This window comes from Takifugu flavidus, chromosome 19, assembly GCF_003711565.1.
Source record: "Takifugu flavidus isolate HTHZ2018 chromosome 19, ASM371156v2, whole genome shotgun sequence".
Lineage (NCBI taxonomy): Eukaryota > Metazoa > Chordata > Actinopteri > Tetraodontiformes > Tetraodontidae > Takifugu > Takifugu flavidus.
In genome coordinates this window covers 6,709,501-6,728,263 of record NC_079538.1, presented here as the reverse complement: position 1 = coordinate 6,728,263, position 18,763 = coordinate 6,709,501, and the positions used below count along the sequence as shown (strand labels likewise).

General features: G+C 45.0%; 3 protein-coding genes and 1 long non-coding RNA gene across 5 annotated transcripts; 3 read left to right on the top strand and 1 right to left on the bottom strand.

Moving 5' to 3' along the window:
• Positions 1-414: 414 nt before the first annotated feature.
• LOC130516381 (uncharacterized) lies at positions 415-1,600 on the top strand. The gene is made up of 3 exons (XR_008947468.1): positions 415-1,133; positions 1,253-1,358; positions 1,463-1,600. It is a non-coding gene; the product is annotated as an uncharacterized LOC130516381 (long non-coding RNA).
• A 1,071-nt stretch (positions 1,601-2,671) lies between these two features.
• On the bottom strand, positions 2,672-7,961 carry gpr176 (G protein-coupled receptor 176). The gene is made up of 3 exons (XM_057017429.1): positions 7,347-7,961; positions 5,032-5,284; positions 2,672-4,267 (listed from the first exon to the last, which is right to left on the bottom strand). Exons 1-3 carry the CDS (start codon positions 7,558-7,560, stop codon positions 3,052-3,054), a joined length of 1,683 nt encoding a protein of 560 aa, XP_056873409.1. The 5' UTR covers positions 7,561-7,961; the 3' UTR covers positions 2,672-3,051.
• Positions 7,962-11,120: 3,159 nt separating this feature from the next.
• Positions 11,121-15,092, top strand: LOC130516557 (KATNB1-like protein 1). Of its 2 annotated transcripts, XM_057017670.1 has the most exons (10): positions 11,121-11,304; positions 11,841-11,970; positions 12,082-12,119; positions 12,832-13,102; positions 13,173-13,288; positions 13,401-13,451; positions 13,564-13,653; positions 13,909-14,013; positions 14,081-14,174; positions 14,536-15,092. In XM_057017670.1, the coding sequence occupies exons 2-10, from the start codon at positions 11,962-11,964 to the stop codon at positions 14,566-14,568; spliced, it is 807 nt and encodes a 268-aa protein (XP_056873650.1). In that variant the 5' UTR covers positions 11,121-11,304; positions 11,841-11,961; the 3' UTR covers positions 14,569-15,092. The 2 variants fall into 2 exon arrangements, with proteins under 2 accessions (XP_056873650.1, XP_056873651.1); XM_057017671.1 differs by lacking the exon at positions 14,081-14,174.
• A 240-nt stretch (positions 15,093-15,332) lies between these two features.
• On the top strand, positions 15,333-18,632 carry emc7b (ER membrane protein complex subunit 7b). Its single transcript, XM_057017672.1, has 5 exons — positions 15,333-15,694; positions 16,071-16,190; positions 16,457-16,595; positions 16,728-16,808; positions 17,393-18,632. Exons 1-5 carry the CDS (start codon positions 15,462-15,464, stop codon positions 17,540-17,542), a joined length of 723 nt encoding a protein of 240 aa, XP_056873652.1. The 5' UTR covers positions 15,333-15,461; the 3' UTR covers positions 17,543-18,632.
• Positions 18,633-18,763: the final 131 nt, after the last annotated feature.

Sequence of the window (18,763 nt, the reverse complement as noted above, 5' to 3'; positions counted from 1 at the left end):
CCTAAACATCCCTAACGACTCTTCCTTCTCTACAGCTGATTGGTGTGAAAATTCTAAAGCTAGGCCTGGTGTGAGTGACCTGGTCCTGTTCCTGTGTAACTGCAGATCTCACGAGTGTCAAGATGACCTGTCACTGTAACCCACCCCCCCTCTGCTACAGATCTACAGTCCGAGTTGCTGTATCAGACACAGATCTGCAGACTAGCGTGGTTATTCAGCTGGCTACAATAGCAGGAGCTTCTGCATGATTCTACTGGGAAATTCATAAATCGTGATGCATTAATTGGAAACTTGGGTTTGGTCCCTACTTTTCAATCACACACAGGACACAGGACAATGTATTTATTATGACTGAAGCTCGTCCCCAAGGCTAAACATGTCATTTGGAGTGCATCAGGGCTCATTTCGAGGCCCAGTCTTCTTTAGTATTTATGTTAATAGTTTTGATGCTAAATTTAATCTCTATGCTGATGATACTGTCATTTATTGTGGTGGCTTTACCCTTGCTGAGGCCCTTGGCAATTTACAGAAGATTTTTGAATTTGTTTTAAATGCTACTATAGCTAAATTGATTAAATTCCTAATTAAAGAAAAGCCACCAGAAGTTTTTCAAAGAGGAAGAGACTAGAGGCATCCTTGGAGAACCGGAATTCCTGGACCTGACGGTCCGTCAGGGAGAAGCTACTTACTAATTCTTACTACTTCCTTACTAATAAAATGAATGTCACTTTGTTTTGGGCTCATGCCGAACTGAAACATTTTTGTCATTATTTGACACCTTTGCTCGCTCTGAGCTCTCCGGAGGGCCTGAAAACACGGGGCTGCTCTGCAGCATCCATTGCCGTGTAACCAGGTTACATCGGTTGTTTACCTCAAATGATGAACAAAACGCCTGAAACCAGTCTTTCATAGTGCATCTTTTGTGTTTGAGAGCGAGTGAAGCCAGGAACGGCCCTGTCAGCTCTGTCAGGAGACAATAAATAGCTGCCACTGTTCAGCTCGATGAGCAAACTTCACCCTGTTTTTGGCTGCAGATGCAAACATTTCACTTCATTTTTCATTTTTATTCATACACATTGTCAGCGGGGTACAAATTCTTTAATAAATTCATCCTGCATCGGAAATCCTTAAAGGTTCGGTATTGTTGCATCTCCCAGACGTGCGCGTTACATGAGCACAATTTTTTAGCTTTGCATACGTTGTTTTACATCAGTACCAATCCACAAACTGTTATTTTCTTTATGAAAAACAGATGTTTTGGGGGATTTTTTCGTTGGCACAGATTAGTCAGCACCCCATGTGATGTTTGCAGGACCATGCTGAGTGGGTGAGATGCTGGACTTCTACTGGGAGCACTGGTGCGCAAGCGTGATGGTGCACGCATCATTCAAGGACACTCAGGGTGACTTTATGTTACTCTTCTCACGCTGTGTATCGCTGTGTGTTTTGTTTTTTTGTGCAGGCGCTTCGTCAGAAGAACCTCCCTGACATTTGACCTCTGGCAGCTTCAGCCATAATCCCCAGGAGAGGGGAATCTCTGAAGAGAGGATGGAGCGAAGCTCCTCAACCTTTAGCAGAAATATATTAAAATGGGAGCGTGGCAGACATGTGCTGTGTGTTGGTTCTGAATAAATAATTAATCACAATCACTTCTTCCATTTTAATTGTTTTCAGTGGGCCAGTTGATTAAAGAACATTATTTTGCTACTTTGTTGCTAGTTGTCATTGATTCAACCACTGCATTGACTGGTTATAGATAATCAGCACAGTGCTTAATGGAATATCAAAGACCAATGAAAATACCAGTGACGACAACTGGGCCCAGCTGACGACAATTCCAGCTCAGAGTACTAAAGAAAAATGAAGCTGCAAACAAACAGAGACTTTGTTTCTGTTGCACAAATGCCTCATGTGTTCCTTCTTACTGAGACTGCAAAGAAGATTAAGTTTTCATACCAACAGAGAAGTGAAGCTGCAACCGTTCAGTGTTGCACGGTTGAGCCCGTCTGCTTTTATGTGAACAACTTAAAAGCTTCACAAGCTGGCGTGCTAGCAGAAGAGAGACATTGTAAAGGCTGATGTTCCAGTTAAATTAAAATCTATTTATTTGTCTCTGACCGCTGATAAAAACAAGCAGCGTATTGTTTCTTACTGTTAAAAAAAAAAAGCCTCTCAAAATCCGGCCTGGAAGCCGAAACATGATCATACAATCAACTTTTCAGACAGTTTCCATATCCAAACTGCAAAGAGAATAAATAAATCTTATATTCTTGTATTCTATTTCACTGCAGCAGCTTCTTCATTTCCTGGTGCTTCACTAAGAAATGAATGAATTCAATGGTAAAGTAGGAGCCGAGGCTGATCCTTTAATCTCCAACAAGCACGCCGCAGAGACGGGCCCGGTAAATGGCCAGAACTCGCTGCTGCTGGTTTACCGTCCGCTGTGGCGCCTGATAAAGAGCAGTAGGGGGCTGCAGACGCCGTTACTGTGTGGACAGAGCAAGGGATTGTGGGTAGCCCGTGGGGGGAGACACGGCTTGATAAATATTTGAAGTGCGGTCCTGCTCTGTTTACCACAGTCAGCGTTTGGTTTGAGGCTGCCGCTGATAAATTTTGCATCACAAAGAAGATCTGTCAGTTACATTTTTATAAAAAAGGACTTTTATCCAAATGATTTTCATCAGATTTATTTGTTCACCATTATAAAAATGGGAGGCATCGATGAAATGGATCTTAGCAGATTGGATGTATTCGTCTCCATTCTGAAAATAGACAGTTTTCAAACAGATTTTGCATCTTTAAAATGTGCATTTGCATCCAGAACTCGTGAAATACAACCCGTCAACACTGAATGTCATTAAAAAGAAACACTTGACGCGTTTTAAAGTGCAGTAAATATTCAAAAGAGGAGAGAGTGGAGAAGGAGCACAATAAAAAGCCAGAGCCAAAAATCCTCTGCACTCCTCACTGTGGAAACACTCAATCCTCAATGCGTCCATCCTGGTCCTCAGTCATTGTCCATTGTCTCTTCGGGTGAACAGCAGGAGTCCTTCATGGATCCACAGCAGGGATGCTGCTGACCTTGTTGTTCCTGCTGATTCTGCGTTCGGGCCGAGGCCTCGGCAGTTTGGTCTGGATCAGCTCCTCGGGCGTGTTACCCAACGGAGGCAGCAGCCGCTTCTTGCTGTTCCTGGTTTCCGGTAACCACTGAGGCGGAAGCTCAAACGGTCCGAAGCCAAACTGCGTGCAGTCCTCGGCTTCAGTTGGGGTCGCCGGGGCCACCTGGGATGAGGAGGTGTAAGCACAGGTGTGGACGGGAGACACCTGAGGAGCCGGCATTACCGCAGCTCCTTCTTTGGTGATGACCAAGTGTTGAGGCTCTTTTTTGGTCACCACCACCCCTTTGAAGCTGCCTGGTCTCGATGCGCCATTGCAGGTCTCTTTAGGACCAGAACAGTGCACGGATCCTTGGGAAGCATCCTCTGCACCCTTGTCTTCCTCTTCCTCCTCAGACGGACGGAAGATCTGTTGCTGGCCAATATTAAACATCTCCAGAAGCTGACTCCCAGACCGACCAGCCACCTCAAGTCCAGCCGGTTCCCCGATGCCACCGTCAGCCTCCAGAGAGGCCAGGCCCCCTGTGGTGACCACGTTGCGGCGACTCAAGCATCTGTGAATCCTGACCAGCAGGTCAAGACAGCTGTGACGGGCTGCTCGGTTCACGGTTAGAAATAACAGTGGGTTGGTGAGTAAGGACACTTTGGGAAGCCACAGCGCTGTGAGATACAAGGTGACGGGCAGCTCCTTTGGGTCTGCTAAAACGCTGCGATAGACCACCATGGCTCCATAGGGGGCGCTGCAGGCTGAGAAAGCCAGCACAACAGCAAGCAGCGTGGAGTGAAGCTCGGCCTCCCGCTGCGACACGTATGGGATGGAGATGCTGTTCTGAGGAGTCCTCAGGGCCGCGATGATCACCTTCTTCTTCTGGCTGGCGCTGAGCGCTCTGCGGATCAGCAGCATGAACAGGAAAACCGCAGCCAAAGGCAGGACGATCACCGCCACGTTGTAGATCAGGACGTAGACCACGTGGCCCAGGGAGCGGGCGGGTTCTTCAGAGCAGGATGAGCTGACGTACACGTCCGTCACGTTGGTCACGCCGAACACGGGCAGGCTCGCCACAGCGGCGTAGACCCACATGTAGATGATGAGATCTCGAGACTTGGAATCCGTGATCTTCCTCTCTAGAGGGTACAGCACGGAGAAATACCTACAAAGACAACGTGCATGATCAAACCGCCACAAAACACACTGAGGAATTCCTCAATATATCAGGAAAGAATGACAGCGCGTGTGAAGTGGCGAAGGAGAGGAACTTCCTGTTTATGACACTCACAATGTGCCAGCTAGTTAGAAGATGTGTGTGTGTGTGTGTGTGTGTGTGTGTGTGTGTGTGTGTGTGTGTGTGTGTGTGTGTGTGTTTCCTAGGTGCAGGCAAAGTCGAGTATCCTCAACAAAATTCATTGTTAATTGCCTTGTTAACATTCTGTTCATATTTGTTGCTATGGAAGCTTTGTAATCTGTTGCAGTGAAGCCAGAGAGCAGAATCAGCTTGAAAATAAAAAAAAGCCTCATTTCCAATCATAAATGACATTGCAATGTTACAGATATTTAAATGGTTTATTGTGAATGTTAACTGAGCATTATTATTCTCTTTATAAGTCCTATAGTTAGTTTTTCATGTCACAGCAGGTCTAACTTCCAGTTTTGGGGTGGGGCCTGGTGTCGGTCCCACAACGGGAGGACTGATCAAAAGCTCCTCGGGTTCTTTCAGCCGTGACACAGGATTGAGATGAAAAGCGCAAAATAATTGATGATGCTCTGTTTTCCTGAAGACCAGCTGCCGATCAATAAACTCATCAGTTGACCTAAAGCCTCCGAATCTCTGGAGACTTTCCTTCAAGCTCTCATTTGGCCCAGAAATTAAGTGTTGTTGTTTTTTAATTTTCATCACGAGTGAGTTTCCGTGCCAACCTGTCCAGAGCGATGGCGCTGAAGCTGAGCACGGTGACGGAGCAGTAGAGCTTCTGGAGGAACTTGACGGCCTTGCAGACGACCAGAGTGTGAAGCCACCAGCAGCAGCGGGGGCTGACCCCCAGCGCGATGTCGAAGGGAACGCACGCCAAGCCTGCGCACATCCCCGAGCACGCCAGGTTCTTGACGAAGCGGCTGGTGACGGATTTAAAGACGCTGGTGGAGCAGGCGCACCACAGCATGGCGGCATTGCCTGCGGGGGAGAAGGGAGGTGATACAGCGTGATTACACTCACAGGAGAGCCGAGGAACGTCATTTAGAATGGAAACCACCGACTTAATAGGCTGCCCAAGTTAGCATGAGGGAATTTTGATCTTTCCACCATAATGGAGTTATTAACCTCTTAACGGTAGCTATTGCAGAAGGTGCCCCCCACACAGATTTGTGAATAACTGAGGTTATTATTCGCACAGGAACAGCTGTTAGCATTAGCGATGTGAGTCTTACAGGTGCGATGCTGTGATGGCACATTCCTATTTTCAATTAAACAGTGTGATTAAATGTGAGCAAAATGGCCTCCCTACACAGACTAATGTGCTGCTCAGGATTAAAGTGAATGAAACACTTCCCTCTTTGTTTTAAGAGCAACGGTCATGATATTTAGTTTGGAGCACGCAGATTATATGGCGTTTGTAAAATCAATTTGTCCCTTTGTGAGCAAAACCCCATCTCACACTCCAGGAAGACCCTGGCAACCATAGCGGCAACAGTCGATGTGAGGGCGCGAGCAAACATTAAACATGACCCAATGGCTTTTTCCACTTCACAAATAGCTGTCCAAATCTAGGAAATCACATGACCGTCTGGCTCACGTGTGTGAAAATACGTCAGGCCCGGTGTTGATAAAGTACTCCCAACACAGAAGGTTCCACATGTGAAGCATCATTAGCATGTTAGCGTCCTCCTGTCGACTCGCCTGTGCTGTTCGCTTCCACACGTTTCAAGTGTTTATGAGTGGCAACGTATGAAAGGTTCTAAGTAAGTGTCACGTAAACATGGACGCCTGAGAGGGGATCAGCGGAGACGCGATGCAGGCGGCGCCACAACGGAACGTCGATACGCAGTGCCAATACCAAATGAAAGCCTTGATGGTGCTTCTCCTCTGGAGCTTTTTCTGCTTATCTCAGCAGCGCTCACTTTGGTACTGAGTGTTTACTCTTTCCGCTCCAAATATGCCCCCTCCAATACGGGAAGGTTGCTATAGCGATAATGGAACGCTGGTCACATGCAAACAGTGAACATGTGACCCTTTCTTACAGCAGCGAGACAAATCTTTGAGATGAGCAAAGGTAACAGGAGAGTGTAGCAAACTTTACCTGTGTGTACCGGTGGATTCTAATATTACCACTTATTGACTGAACAATAATGTTAGATATTATTATACATTTCAAAAATATACATTAAATAAATAATAATTGAAGGTTTGGATTTGAATTACGGGTTGAATCATGATTATTTTCATTTCATGTCATTCTAAACTAAAATGGTGTGTGTGTGTGTGTGTGTGTGTGTAATGGGGGGCTGCCCTGTGATAGAACGCTGACCTGTGTGACCCCTGTGACTCCTGTCCTGGGCCCGAGCCCCAGAAGATGGATGGATCAGTCACTGACCCCACGTCACAACCACACACGCGTGCACGTATAAACGTTCATGGCAGCAGGTGCTGCGTGCATGATCTGTAGTGCATACAGCCACCAAAGCAGCTGTAGGTGTGCCGCACATTAGACTGGAGGGAACGTGGACCCGACCCAAGTTTCTGGACACGTTCAGGGTCCATTTTCAGGATCGGCGGGTCAACAAATGACACCTTGATTTTCAGTTAAATTTAAGCTTTTGCAAATGCCCACATGAGACTTGTGATCAACACATATACAGCAACAGCAGGAAGTGAGTTTATAATGAAATAGGGGTCTTATATAACTGCTAAAACCTGGAAGAACATAAAAATGATGGCAGGAAATGAGGAACTCACATGGTTTCATTCAATTTGGGAATATATGTAAGAATTGATATTATTTCATTATTGTTTTATTACATTGGCTCCTGAGAAGTAAATTAGATCCTTACCATTTCATTGCCATAGTTTGGATAGGAAAGCCCAGCACATTGATGTAAAACAAACATATTTTTATGAATCGATTTATATGTCAACAGGGAGGAAAGCCCATCCCGTTTTCTTTTATATTTACGCACAACAGACCTTTTACAAAACAGATCTGCTCTTTTCTGTGGACGCTGATGAGTGTTTGACTTACAGAGCAGCGAAGTTAGGAGGAGGAAAACCTGAATAGTGGTGCTGAAATCCCGGTAGGCTTGCTCCCCAATCAGCCGCTGCTGCTCCTCCAGCTCGGCTCCCTCCGCCGCCGGGCTGCCGTCCCACCGGCTCGACGCGTTCACAGGCTCCAGCCTGAGGTGGGCGACGGTGAAATTCACCGCCACGTAGCCGGCCGTCGTTTCCAGGCTGGCCATTGTTGGCTTTTTTTGAGTTTTTCTTTTTTTAGGAAGGCTGGCGGGTTGTCAGCAGCCAGCGTTGAAGAGACATATCCGACCGCCAATGCGCTGCGTAAGGGAACCAGAAAATGCTCCCAAAATACCACATATAAATGTGATTATAAGAGCTGAAGAGCACGCAGAGGTCGGCGATGGTTCGCGTCTCTAAACAACCTCAACTGGGTAGAAAATATGCGGGAATCCTGCAGATATTCGCAGTCAACTCTGGCTGGATCAAAGATGCTCTGACATGGGCCGCTCTAAAATCCACCACAGCCGAGAGAGCAAAAAAATAAAAGCATCTGATTGTGTCTGTTGGGTGTGAGACTGGAGAAGAACCCTCCCTTCTGTGAAAGATTCTTATGAATGACGGAGCACCGGGTTGGGAAATTACACAGAGGCTGATGAAGAGGAGGGACGTGGAAGCCTGCAGACAGGAGAGGCTGTCCAGAACGCGCACTGACCCCTACCTAAAGTCAGACCGCGCCTTTAAATCGGAAAACCTTGTAAAACATTTATCATACTGAACAGCAGTGTGTTAAAATTGGGAATGTGCTACATACAACAGTACATACCATGAAAATCATTCACACACATAAGAATATAGATATGTGCTTGTATATATGTTAAGACAGACAGACAGACAGACAGACAGACAGACAGACAGACAGACAGACAGACAGATAGATACCGGTAGATAGATAGATGCAGTACCACAAATTGACAGTAGATGTCGGAGTTTCCCCACAGAAGAATTTTGACCCCACCAGACTTTCTTCTGCGGTCACTAAAACCATTCAGTTAGTGAGTTTATTTGTCATATAACAAATGCTTCCTCATATTTACCTTTAACGCTATGTCACATAATGCATCATATCTATGAAATGATCACTGCAGCATACTGGACATAATAGACAGAAACCGTGAATGACTTCATCCCTTTGATGGTAGAGCGGAGGAATATAGAATCCCAATGACATCCTTAGGTCGCTGGTTTAAATCTGATATATCGGTCCTTGAAGGATTTATATCGGTCTTTGAACGACTTATATCGGTCTTTGAAGGACTTATATCGGTCTTTGAAGGACATATCGCTCTTTGAAGAACTTATATCAGTCTTTGAACGACTTATATCGGTATTTGAAGGACTTATATCAGTCTTTGAAGAACTTATATCGGCCTTTGAAGGACTTATATCGGTCTTTGAAGGACTTATATCGGTCTTTGAAGGACTTATATCGGTCTTTGAAGAACTTATATCAGTCTTTGAAGGACTTATATCAGTCTTTGAAGGACTTACCGTATTGGCCCAAATATAAGACGGTGTTTTTTGCGTTGAAATAAGACTGAAAAAGAGGGGGTCGTCTTATAATCAGGGTCGTCTTATATTCGGGCCAATACGGTATATCGGTCTTTGAAGGACTTATATCAGTCTTTGAAGGACTTATATCGGTCTTTGAAGGACTTATATCGGTCTTTGAAGGACTTATATCAGTCTTCCGGTCTTGTAACGAGGGTTTCGGGGGAAACTGGGTATGCGTGGTTTCAAGGTTGCTGCAAGTCTTTGGGAACTGCATCAAAAACATCAACAAATGTTAATAAACATCAAAGATATCAGGGCTTCACAGGTAAAGAGGGACATACATGATGCTAGATGACTTAGTTGAAAAACTGATCATTTAAGCACAATGCAGCAAAACCAAGAAAACTGTGACTCACATGCAAAGGCCTTGAGTGTAAAATGGGAAAGTGATGTGTGTGACCGACTGAGAGCCACCAGATGGGCAGTTGTCACATGTCATCCATTTGAGAGAACCTACCACAAAGGGAAGATGAAGACCCTTGGTGAAGTGCTCGATCTGCTTCATGGAATAAACACAGTAAAAATGACCTGAAAAACCAAAGCTTCTCTTTTCAGACGGAGCTGCAGAACGTCAAGCTGGTCACCAGCAGATCGGTGCCATTCCTGAGGCTCAGGGGGAATTAAACAAATGCCTAAAATTCCAACTCTGTCAACAATTTCACTTAACAAACAAACTATGGAAGGAGAACAAGATGCTTCACCACCAGATTGAGGCTATGAGGGCCTCGCTAAGGCACAGTCCAGAGGGATTTCCTCCTGTTACTGATTTGGAGGAGAGTTTTGTACGTTTTCAATTTCAAATAGATGACAACATGCATAAAATAGTGTCTCTAAATCTCTCCCCCCTTCCCCAGGCAGGGGTGAAAGGTCTATCTTTACACCATCTGTGTTCTGTTATTAACTGTATTCATATGAATTAAACAGGTGTACAAATATACTATAAAAATATGAAAAATGCTACCATATTTTACAACTTTAAAAACAAGTCTCAATGTGTTTCTTGTCTGTATAAATATGGGCTGCCAACAGTCTACAAATTTCAGGACTGTTTTGTGTTCCCGGCCCATATTTACATGCCTCACTGAGGTTATGTGATAGCCAGTGTCTGTCTGTCTGTCTGTCTGTCTGTCTGTCTGTCTGTCTGTCTGTCTGTCTGTCTGTCTGTCTGTCTTAGCAAAGCTCTAATGTTTATGAAGGGATTTTAATGATATTTTCAGGAAAATTTGGTGATGTTCCAGATGAGCGTTTCGGGCGCAAACCAGCATAGATGGTCTGGTGGCGCCTCCTAGTGGTGAGTCAAGAACTGCAGCTGAAAACTCCCAGCACCAACTGAGGGATAATTGCCTTTGATCTTCCAATGATCAAGGTTTCGGGGCTTCAGTCATAGAGCGCTGTAGCATGTCAACGTGTAATACTACTACCTGGACAGCTTATACTATACTACCTACTGGCTGAGCTGTACATTTACGGTATGTTGACCAACTTCCGTTAAAGGAAGACAACTCAGATCTGTCCAAGTGCTTTGATTCTCTAATTGGAATCATCGTCTATAATCTGCCAGTGGAAATGACCCGCTTGACAGGTCTGCACACTCTGCGTGCCTTTGTGATTTAAGATGTAACAAAAATGACTGATGTAGCTGACCAGATTCATCAGCTCCTCACATGGGGAACAAGGAACGACCTGTAATGTCACACGCCATCACTCGTCCTGTCGCAAAAGCAGAAATTCCGGGTTTCTAGAAACAAATTAGCTCTCTTGTGGCTTCATTATTACAGTTCTGCGTTTTATGTTGCGGTATTGCTGCAGAATTCTGAATGAGCTAAAGATAGTTACATTTGTTGTTTTTTTTCCCTCCATTTTGACAGCATGATTCAACTTTTGGCATTTTTTTTTCCTGATTCAAGAATCGGAACCGTAATTCTGCGTTTCGAAGCGCCTGATGTGGGGCCTTCAATGTGGAGTCTTTTAATAGTCGTTGACGCTTACATTTGCAAATAACCTTTCCGACCATGAATGTACACATTACTGAAACTGGTGAACGAAAAGTCACTGCAAATTTTCTTGGATTACTAGTCCAGAAAGAGGCTGGAACCTTTTTATTTTTTATTTTTTTGCAGCTGTAATTCCTGAACAAGCCACTGGGCGGCGCCATCACACCCAGACCTCCACACTCCAGACCGGCGTCGGGCTTTCTTCGCCAAATCAATCCCACAATCCCTCACACGCCGGCGGTGTATTCATTTGAACAAGAAAGTTGTGCGTCGTTACTGAGCCTCAGTGGAGATCTGCTCTTTGCCATTTCCCGTTTTGGAACTATACATCGGTGAAGATCTCACGACATCCCGCAAAATGGTTTGGTCGGTATCTTTACTGTTCACATGCTCAACAAAGTCTTTTAACAGGCGAGAATAAAACCATATGTTCCTTGCGTTTGTATGCTAACTAGCTAGCACGCATTAGCGGCCCAGGTTAATTCAACGTCAATCCTTGGCGGACGAGCTAACGGCTAGCAGCAGTTCTAAGCTAGCTGGAACTTTAGCTAAGATGTCGCCGTGGAACGTTAATGAAACGCTCGTTCGTTCTTTTTGAGTCCTCGACCATAGTCCTTGTGGGGCGGGAGACATTCTGCCAGTAGATACAACTTCAGCAATCCCAACTGACTTGTTGCATCTCCATTAGCTCATGTTAAGGCGAACAGGGGAGCAGCCGACGCCTCTCCCGACTCGATTGTGACCGTTTTGGCTTGTCCACCTGGTCTTAAATTATCAGTGGCATTTCCATATTTTGCAGCACATGTTGGAGGTGCAAAGCTTCACGTACACGTATCCCGATAAGACGGATCGCGGCTCCTCCTGCAGCCGCGGTGGCTTTGCTAACTTTGTTTGTCCAACAGTGTTTCCTGTAACATCCTCACCGCGGTGTGAGCCGCTCAGCATGTCCGTCATCGGGAGCTGTTTACCCAGAAACAACCCAATGGCTTTCTTCCACCCTTCCTGTGTCTTTCTGCATGAAACATGAAGCAGGTACGGGCCCATCTGAGCAAAGGCTGTGGTCGTTTGTGCAGATATTTCCTCACCCTGGTGACTCCTGGTGTAGCTGTAGTGGTGGCCTCATCCCTTATCCTTGTGTTTTAGGTGGATATTATAAATAAGGAAGAATTAGATAAAGAAAGGTGAGTGCACGACCAGCATCAGTGGGGTTCACCAGTCTGATCACCGCCTGTGATCACCATCATGTCTGACAGACTGGCGCATAAAAACATCCTCCCATAACCATTATAACGTCCTTTCTGTGGACTGTGCAGTTGTGGCTTGTGCAGCCCCCTTTTTAGGATTTTTGTAGGGAATTTTCAGTGGGATCCGTTAAAATTGGGCATCATCTTGGAAGATGTCATTTCAGATTGAAATTACAATTTGTGGGACCCAACTAAAGCTCAGAGCTAGAAAAAAAACCATTAGCCTGCCTCTAAATGTGCTCTTTAATCACATCCGATGCAGCATTTGTCACTTCTGCAAATGTGTTTTGTTAGTCAAATGTTAGTCATGAATATATTTGGTGCGTTTACCTCCATTTTCACATTAATCATCACCGAACTCTTCTCACGGTGTTTTGTGGTATTTCATCATGTCACATCTGCAACCGGGTCACAGACCAGTGAGAGTCTGGCAGTTTGCCGCACACACTTGTCAGTCACCCACTACATTGATCTGTGTTGCATTGTTAATTGATTAGTTTCACAGGTTTCATATGGATCACTAGAATAGCCCAGTCAAATGTCACAGTTTCCTGGGGGGGTGGTTTTCTAAATAACTTTGGTTCTGCATAATGTCGCATTTTCTAAGGCAGTTTCCCCTCTTGGTGCGTGTCGACTTCATTCTCGGTAGGTTTCAAGTCCATTACAGAGTCCCCAGCCCAGCCAAAGCCAAGAAGCGAGTGTCATCGGTCAAGAGGAAGGGTTGTCCAGTGGTGGAGGGGGGCTCGAAGCTGCACCGCCAGGCATCCGATGTAGGCCGTGCCCATGACTGCAGCATGGCCAACAAAGAGAACGAGCTGACGTGCTCCGATGACACGCGCAGGAACTGCGGTCTGCCCGTGAACCCTGGAGACGCCCCCAAGATGGCGGGGGCCAGCTCCAAATACAGCGACTTCACCGAGGTCAGAGCCCGTCTTTCGCCCCGTGACGATACGCATGGCGTCATTTCCGCTCACACTCGCGTCTGTTCAGTTGTCGAAGGACCACGAAGCGATGACTCACATCCTTTTTGGAAGGAACCTCCGATTAAAAGTGGCACAAACGCTATGGCGAAGAAACGCCAGTGAACTGGTGGCCTACCTGATCAGGTAAAAGACCCAAACATACAGGACAGGCGAGTTCCCCTCGCCTTGGTTCGGACCCTCGGCGCCGCTGACCGCTCTCACTTGTCTCTAATTATTGTCCCTCTTCCTGTCCCAGGATCCAGGACACCGGGGTGCTGCTCGACTGCTTACCCGTCTTAACGAACGAGTGAGTTTTGCCCCGGTCGTTTGTCAACACCAGTAACTTTTGCACGGGTTTGTGGCTCTGCGCTGTTGATGGTAATCAGCCTAATTTAGTTTGTTGTCTTTGTTGTTTTCAGCCTTCAAAACGAGGCACCGTGTTTGTCTCTGGGCTGCTGCGTTGACCTCATGCCCCAACTCAAAGTGATCGTCGCCAGCAAATACGAAGAGTAAGTGGTGACCCAGCCGGGGGGGGGGGGGGGCGCTGCTAGCAGCCCTGCTAGCAGCCCTGCTTCTTTGGTCAGATAACTTTAACCACAGACATCGGCCAGCGGAAACTTTTATTTAAGTTTGTCTAAAGGTCATCTGAAGGACACCGCTGTCCTCCCATTAAATAAGCGTCTGCTGAGCTGAGGAACTTGGGAACTGATGAGGATTTTTGGATGGATCGGAAGTTAAACGGCTGGTTTTTGGGGTGTTTGCAGACACATAAAGGTGGTTCTACACTGGGTTCAGTCCGTCATCAGGAAATGGTGGCCAGAACTTTCTAGGAAGGAAAGAAGACTGCAGGACGGTCGTTCAGAAGACAGGTGAGCAGATGTGTGTGAACACAGGCTGAATACAGCCGGTTTGACCCGGAGTGATGGTTTTTCTCAGGAATATTGAAGTCATGAAACAACGGCTGAAGGACTTATGGAAGGAAGGATCCCGCATCTGTTCGCTCCCGGGACCTACAGGAGAACAGGCAAAGGTATTAAACGGATTAACACTGTCATTACAGTAAACTAGTTAAAGCTTAACATGGCTTCATAAAATAAGGTTTTAACATATTCATCTTGTTATATAATCCACCAAACTAAATAATTGCGCTGCGCTTGAGTCAGTATTTGCCCGTTGGTGCTTCAAAAGGAGGTTTAAGAGCTATAATGTGCTGCGGTTGTCCACACTGTTGGGTTTGGGTGGAGGCTGCAGACCACTCCCATCATTTTAAAGAACTAATCAAACAGAACCAGTTGTGTCGGAATCATGCAGCCTAAACCAAACATGGATTTGATGTTTACGACACAAATGACATAACTGACAGCTGAGCTGACCTGCGCTCCGTCTCCCAGGCTATCGAGGCGTCTCTAGCGCAGCTGCCATGACGGCCTCGCGCTCCGAGGATGTGACCACTACTTCACGGCTGTGTTTGAACGTAACGATGCCAGGGGAACAGACGGGTTCACTCAAACCTCTCACTGGGACTGAACTTGGCAATTCAGACGTCTGTTCTTGGTTTGAGCTGGAGACTCTTTAGAGACGACCACAAGAACCCGGCTGCAGAACACAACACAACACAGCACAGCGACTGCTTCACATTGAAGTGGACCATTTTGCGAAGGGGCAAATTTAGTGGACCTCCATGAGACGTGGGTGTAATGTCACTCTGTGAAGTGCCAACCTCTTTGTCTCTCACTACGACACTCATTGCATGGGAATGCATTTGTAGCTCTATTGAATGCTCCACTGCTTTTGATGTTTTGGGCCTGGGTTTATTGGATTCATAAATTTGTATCAAGTCTTAAATTATTAGACCTCATTTTTATTTTGCCTCTTCATGTGATATGTCTGACAGTGTGGAAACAGGTGATTCTTTTTAATCTTTTAAATAAATTTGCTAAAAATCAAACACACGTTCTGTTTTTGTACCATTTTTAAGGGGAAAATAAATATACTGTGGAGTGAACGTAAGGTTCAATTTGAAATGTCTGAATTTGCAAAACTTGTACATAAAACTTTTAAGGTAGGTGTTAGGTTACATTTAAAAATCAAACATGAAATCAATTAAAATCCGTAATTAAAAAATAATTGCGGTTAAATGTCTTCATCGTTCGGCACAATAAAGTTTTTCTTCCTTGTTTTTTTTTAAATTGACGTCACTTCCTGTGAGACAGCTGACGGTCCGGTCATCTCTTCGATCTCCAAGGCACATTAACGCAGATGTTGAGACTTGTATACCATTTGACTGGATTTTGATTAGATAGAAGTAAAACTAATTATGTTTTCTAAAGACAGAATACCGCTTCTATGTTTATTTATGCACGCCGGAGTCGCTGCCGTGTACTGTTTCGCTGACATGGAAACGGGGCCCGGCGCGGTTGTGTCATCACAACCAAATGGTGATCGGTTCAAGATCGAGGGAAGAGCAATAGTTCCAGGGATTAAAACACAAGACTGGGTCTCCACGGCCAGAGTCCTGGTGGACGGCGAAGAATATATTGGATTTTTAAAGTAAGAAGCAGTCGTGTTTGTACCTGCTATCCGGTATTAGCTTAGCCGTTAGCTTTGGAGGCTGCTCGAGTGTTTGTAGCAACACCGCAGCTGCTCCGAGCAGATGGCAGATTCAGCTTATCTCGTTTTTATCTTATTAACGGGATTTAAATCATTACATCTACTTAGTTTTCCTCAAGTTGCGAATTTTATTACCAGCCCGACGGCCTCGGGTTTTTCCTTCCCAAGGAAAATGTGTAGCAAAGTGGATTTTTCAATCAATCCGAGTTTTTCAATAACGATATGTTGGTGCAGATTTTGTTGAAAACATAAGAAATCTTGATGTGAAATGGAGAATAAAGGTTTGAAAAACTCCTGTTGTATCCTCATGTTGCAGAACTGATGGGAGTTTTGCTGTGAATGACATCCCTTCAGGATCCTACGTGGTGGAAGTTGTGAGTCCCAGTTACAGGTTCGAACCCATGCGTGTTGACATCACATCTAAAGGCAAAATGAGGTAAGATCTGCCCGTCAATGGGCCACGTATGTATATTTTTAGGAAGTTTCTAAAGTAAAATCTGAGCCTGAACTTTACAACTTCAGAAAAGAATAATAAACGTCTTTTAATGCTCATCCCATGTATCGTTACATACAAAATTACAGGCTATTTGTAGACTTTTTTTCAAGCTGGCAACCATGTAGACAGCCCTCAAAGGCGGCTCTCACCAGTGTGCGCTGTTGGCTCCATCGCTTTGACCCCAGTCCTTGTGTGTCATTACCCAGGGCGCGCCTTGTGAACTATATCAAAACATCAGAAGTAGTGCGCCAACCTTATCCTCTTCAAATAAGATCCAATGGTCCTCACAGTTATTTTCTGAAGAGAGAGACCTGGGGCTGGACAGACTTCCTCATGAACCCAATGGTAAATATGAACGCTAAGCCTAACTTACTGAATGTGTTCGATACTGTCTGGATGGCATTGACATGCCCGGCAGATTAAATGTATTTACTTTTGGCCAGAAAAGATTCTCAGAAAACTTCTCTTGTCCGGCAGGTTATGATGATGGTTCTGCCCCTGCTGATCATTGTGCTCTTGCCCAAAGTAGTCAACACCAACGACCCAGAAATGAGAAAGGTAAGAACCCGTTGTTATCAGGAAGTCTTTAGTAAGAGGTATTGGATTTACATCCTATGTCATGATGGCATAAGAGTCATTTAAAGTGGCTGAGTGAATGGGGGGATTCAAGGTTGCAGAAAACACAATCTCTTCCTTTTTCTATGATGTTTCCTTTAGATACCGTCATTGTGTGTAGGTGTTACAGCAGATTCCCACGCAGTCAGTGCAAGAGCCGCTCTGCTGCTCGTTAGGGAAAACAAGCCGTGTTCAACATTTTCACCAGTCATGCTGCTGCTTCGTCCCCCCTCGTGTCAGTCTGCTCTGTGGGGGGCTGCTACACATGCTTTCACTGTTTATTTGTTTTCCTCGAAAAGGATATTTTTGTTTAATAAGCACGAGGATCATTGCATCAGATAAATCTAATAGATAATTATAGAAAATATAAAATCCTGGGTTAATGTGATAGGCCTGTCCACCATCCTCGTGGGTCATTACTTTCTCTTTTGTTAGATTTTGTCTTCTAACCCCCCCCTCCCCCCCCCCCACACACACACCCTTTCCAGATAGTTCTTTCATGCCCCATTCCTCTTATCTCTCTGCAGGAGATAGAACAGTCCATGAACATGCTGAGCCCCAACCCTGAGCTTCCTGACATGTCCGAGCTCGTGACCAAGTTTTTCTCCGGCTCAAAGGGCCCCAGCAAGACGGGCGGCGGCAGCAAGGGCACGAGGCCAGCTGTGAAGAGGAGGTAGTACTGTCAAAACCCAGATTTGAGCTCATCGCCATGGAAGCAAGATTTTAAGTCTTTTTTTATTTTTTTTCCCCAACACGAGGTCTGTTGTACAGTACGGTTTTCTTTTTTGATGTTTTGAACACATCGTGATTTCTAATGCGCAGATGTAAAGTGAGATTCTCTTCTTTTTTTTTTTTTCATTCTGCACTGATCAAATTTTCTTGAAGAGAAAGTTCACCCCAGAAAAGGAAATTCACTCGTCTTCTCGCTAGAAATCATCGTCCCGCAGCTATTAAGAGAACCTGCTTCCTTTGCTCGGTGGTGTCAGCCCGACTGTGCGCCGAGTTCCCGCTGCTTGTGTGCAAATGAGCAAAAGACAGAGTGAATTTTCAGGTGAACTGTCCCCAGAGACGGCCTGTTCTTTTCATTTGCTTCATTGTGGCTCTTCTGCTCCTAAATCTCTCCCCCCAGTTTGTGGTTTTTCCCCACTGCTGCTACTTCTTCCTAAAAGAAAACGTATATACAGAGATTTTGTTTCCAGGTTTGGTGATACGACTGTGAATGAAGATTCATTGAATTTTAAGTCTCATAAATTCTTATTTAAAAAAGGCTAGATAAATAAAATAGTAATCGTCTATGTAAGAACTGTTTTTATTTCCAAGTTAATATATAGCCTCACGGGTTGTAGTGTATGACTAGAATTAACACACTACGCTATGTGCCTATACATTATAATGGCATTCAATGTCAGCTCAAAGGCTAAAAATTAGTTGATTGTAACTGGATTTTATTATTAATAAAGCAGACTAAAGTCTAAATACACCGATTAATGTCACCTAATGTTGTCTAGGGGATATAATGGTTGATAAAATACTCCGGTCATGGTTTTTCGTTCCCGAGAGGGTTTGACTACATCCTGAGATCAGTCGTGTTTGTTCTCTTGCCGTACCAGACGAGAGTTGATAGAAAGATTAAACGATCGATAAGATTAAACAAATCGAGCACAAAGTTGTGAAGCTGTGCCTGCATGAAACTATAAAACTGTTCATCAAATGTTGTGTATATCCCAATTCTTTGATTAAACTATATTATATTGACGGCTGCACAAAGGTCTGTATGTTTGGTGTGTTTGTAACTGTCACCAACGAGGGTGCAAACCTGCATTTACAGCATTTTACAGAACACACGACACGTGAATTTAAGGTCCGATTTACTGAAAGAGAGCAACGACATCAATTAA

Bases quoted from the DNA above. Each gene is read 5' to 3' on its own strand.
- emc7b (XM_057017672.1), top strand. From the start codon at position 15,462: ATGTTTTCTAAAGACAGAATACCGCTTCTATGTTTATTTATGCACGCC. The intron at 15,695-16,070 runs GTAAGAAGCAGT...CTCATGTTGCAG, and splicing joins GAATATATTGGATTTTTAAA to AACTGATGGGAGTTTTGCTG. The intron at 16,809-17,392 runs GTAAGAACCCGT...ATCTCTCTGCAG, and splicing joins ACGACCCAGAAATGAGAAAG to GAGATAGAACAGTCCATGAA.
- gpr176 (XM_057017429.1), bottom strand. From the start codon at position 7,560: ATGGCCAGCCTGGAAACGACGGCCGGCTACGTGGCGGTGAATTTCACC. The intron at 5,285-7,346 runs GTAAGTCAAACA...TCTCCCCCGCAG, and splicing joins CCTCCTAACTTCGCTGCTCT to GCAATGCCGCCATGCTGTGG. The intron at 4,268-5,031 runs GTTGGCACGGAA...TTGTCTTTGTAG, and splicing joins AGCGCCATCGCTCTGGACAG to GTATTTCTCCGTGCTGTACC.
- LOC130516557 (XM_057017670.1), top strand. The intron at 13,103-13,172 runs GTCAGAGCCCGT...GCGTCTGTTCAG, and splicing joins AATACAGCGACTTCACCGAG to TTGTCGAAGGACCACGAAGC. The intron at 13,452-13,563 runs GTGAGTTTTGCC...TGTTGTTTTCAG, and splicing joins TTACCCGTCTTAACGAACGA to CCTTCAAAACGAGGCACCGT.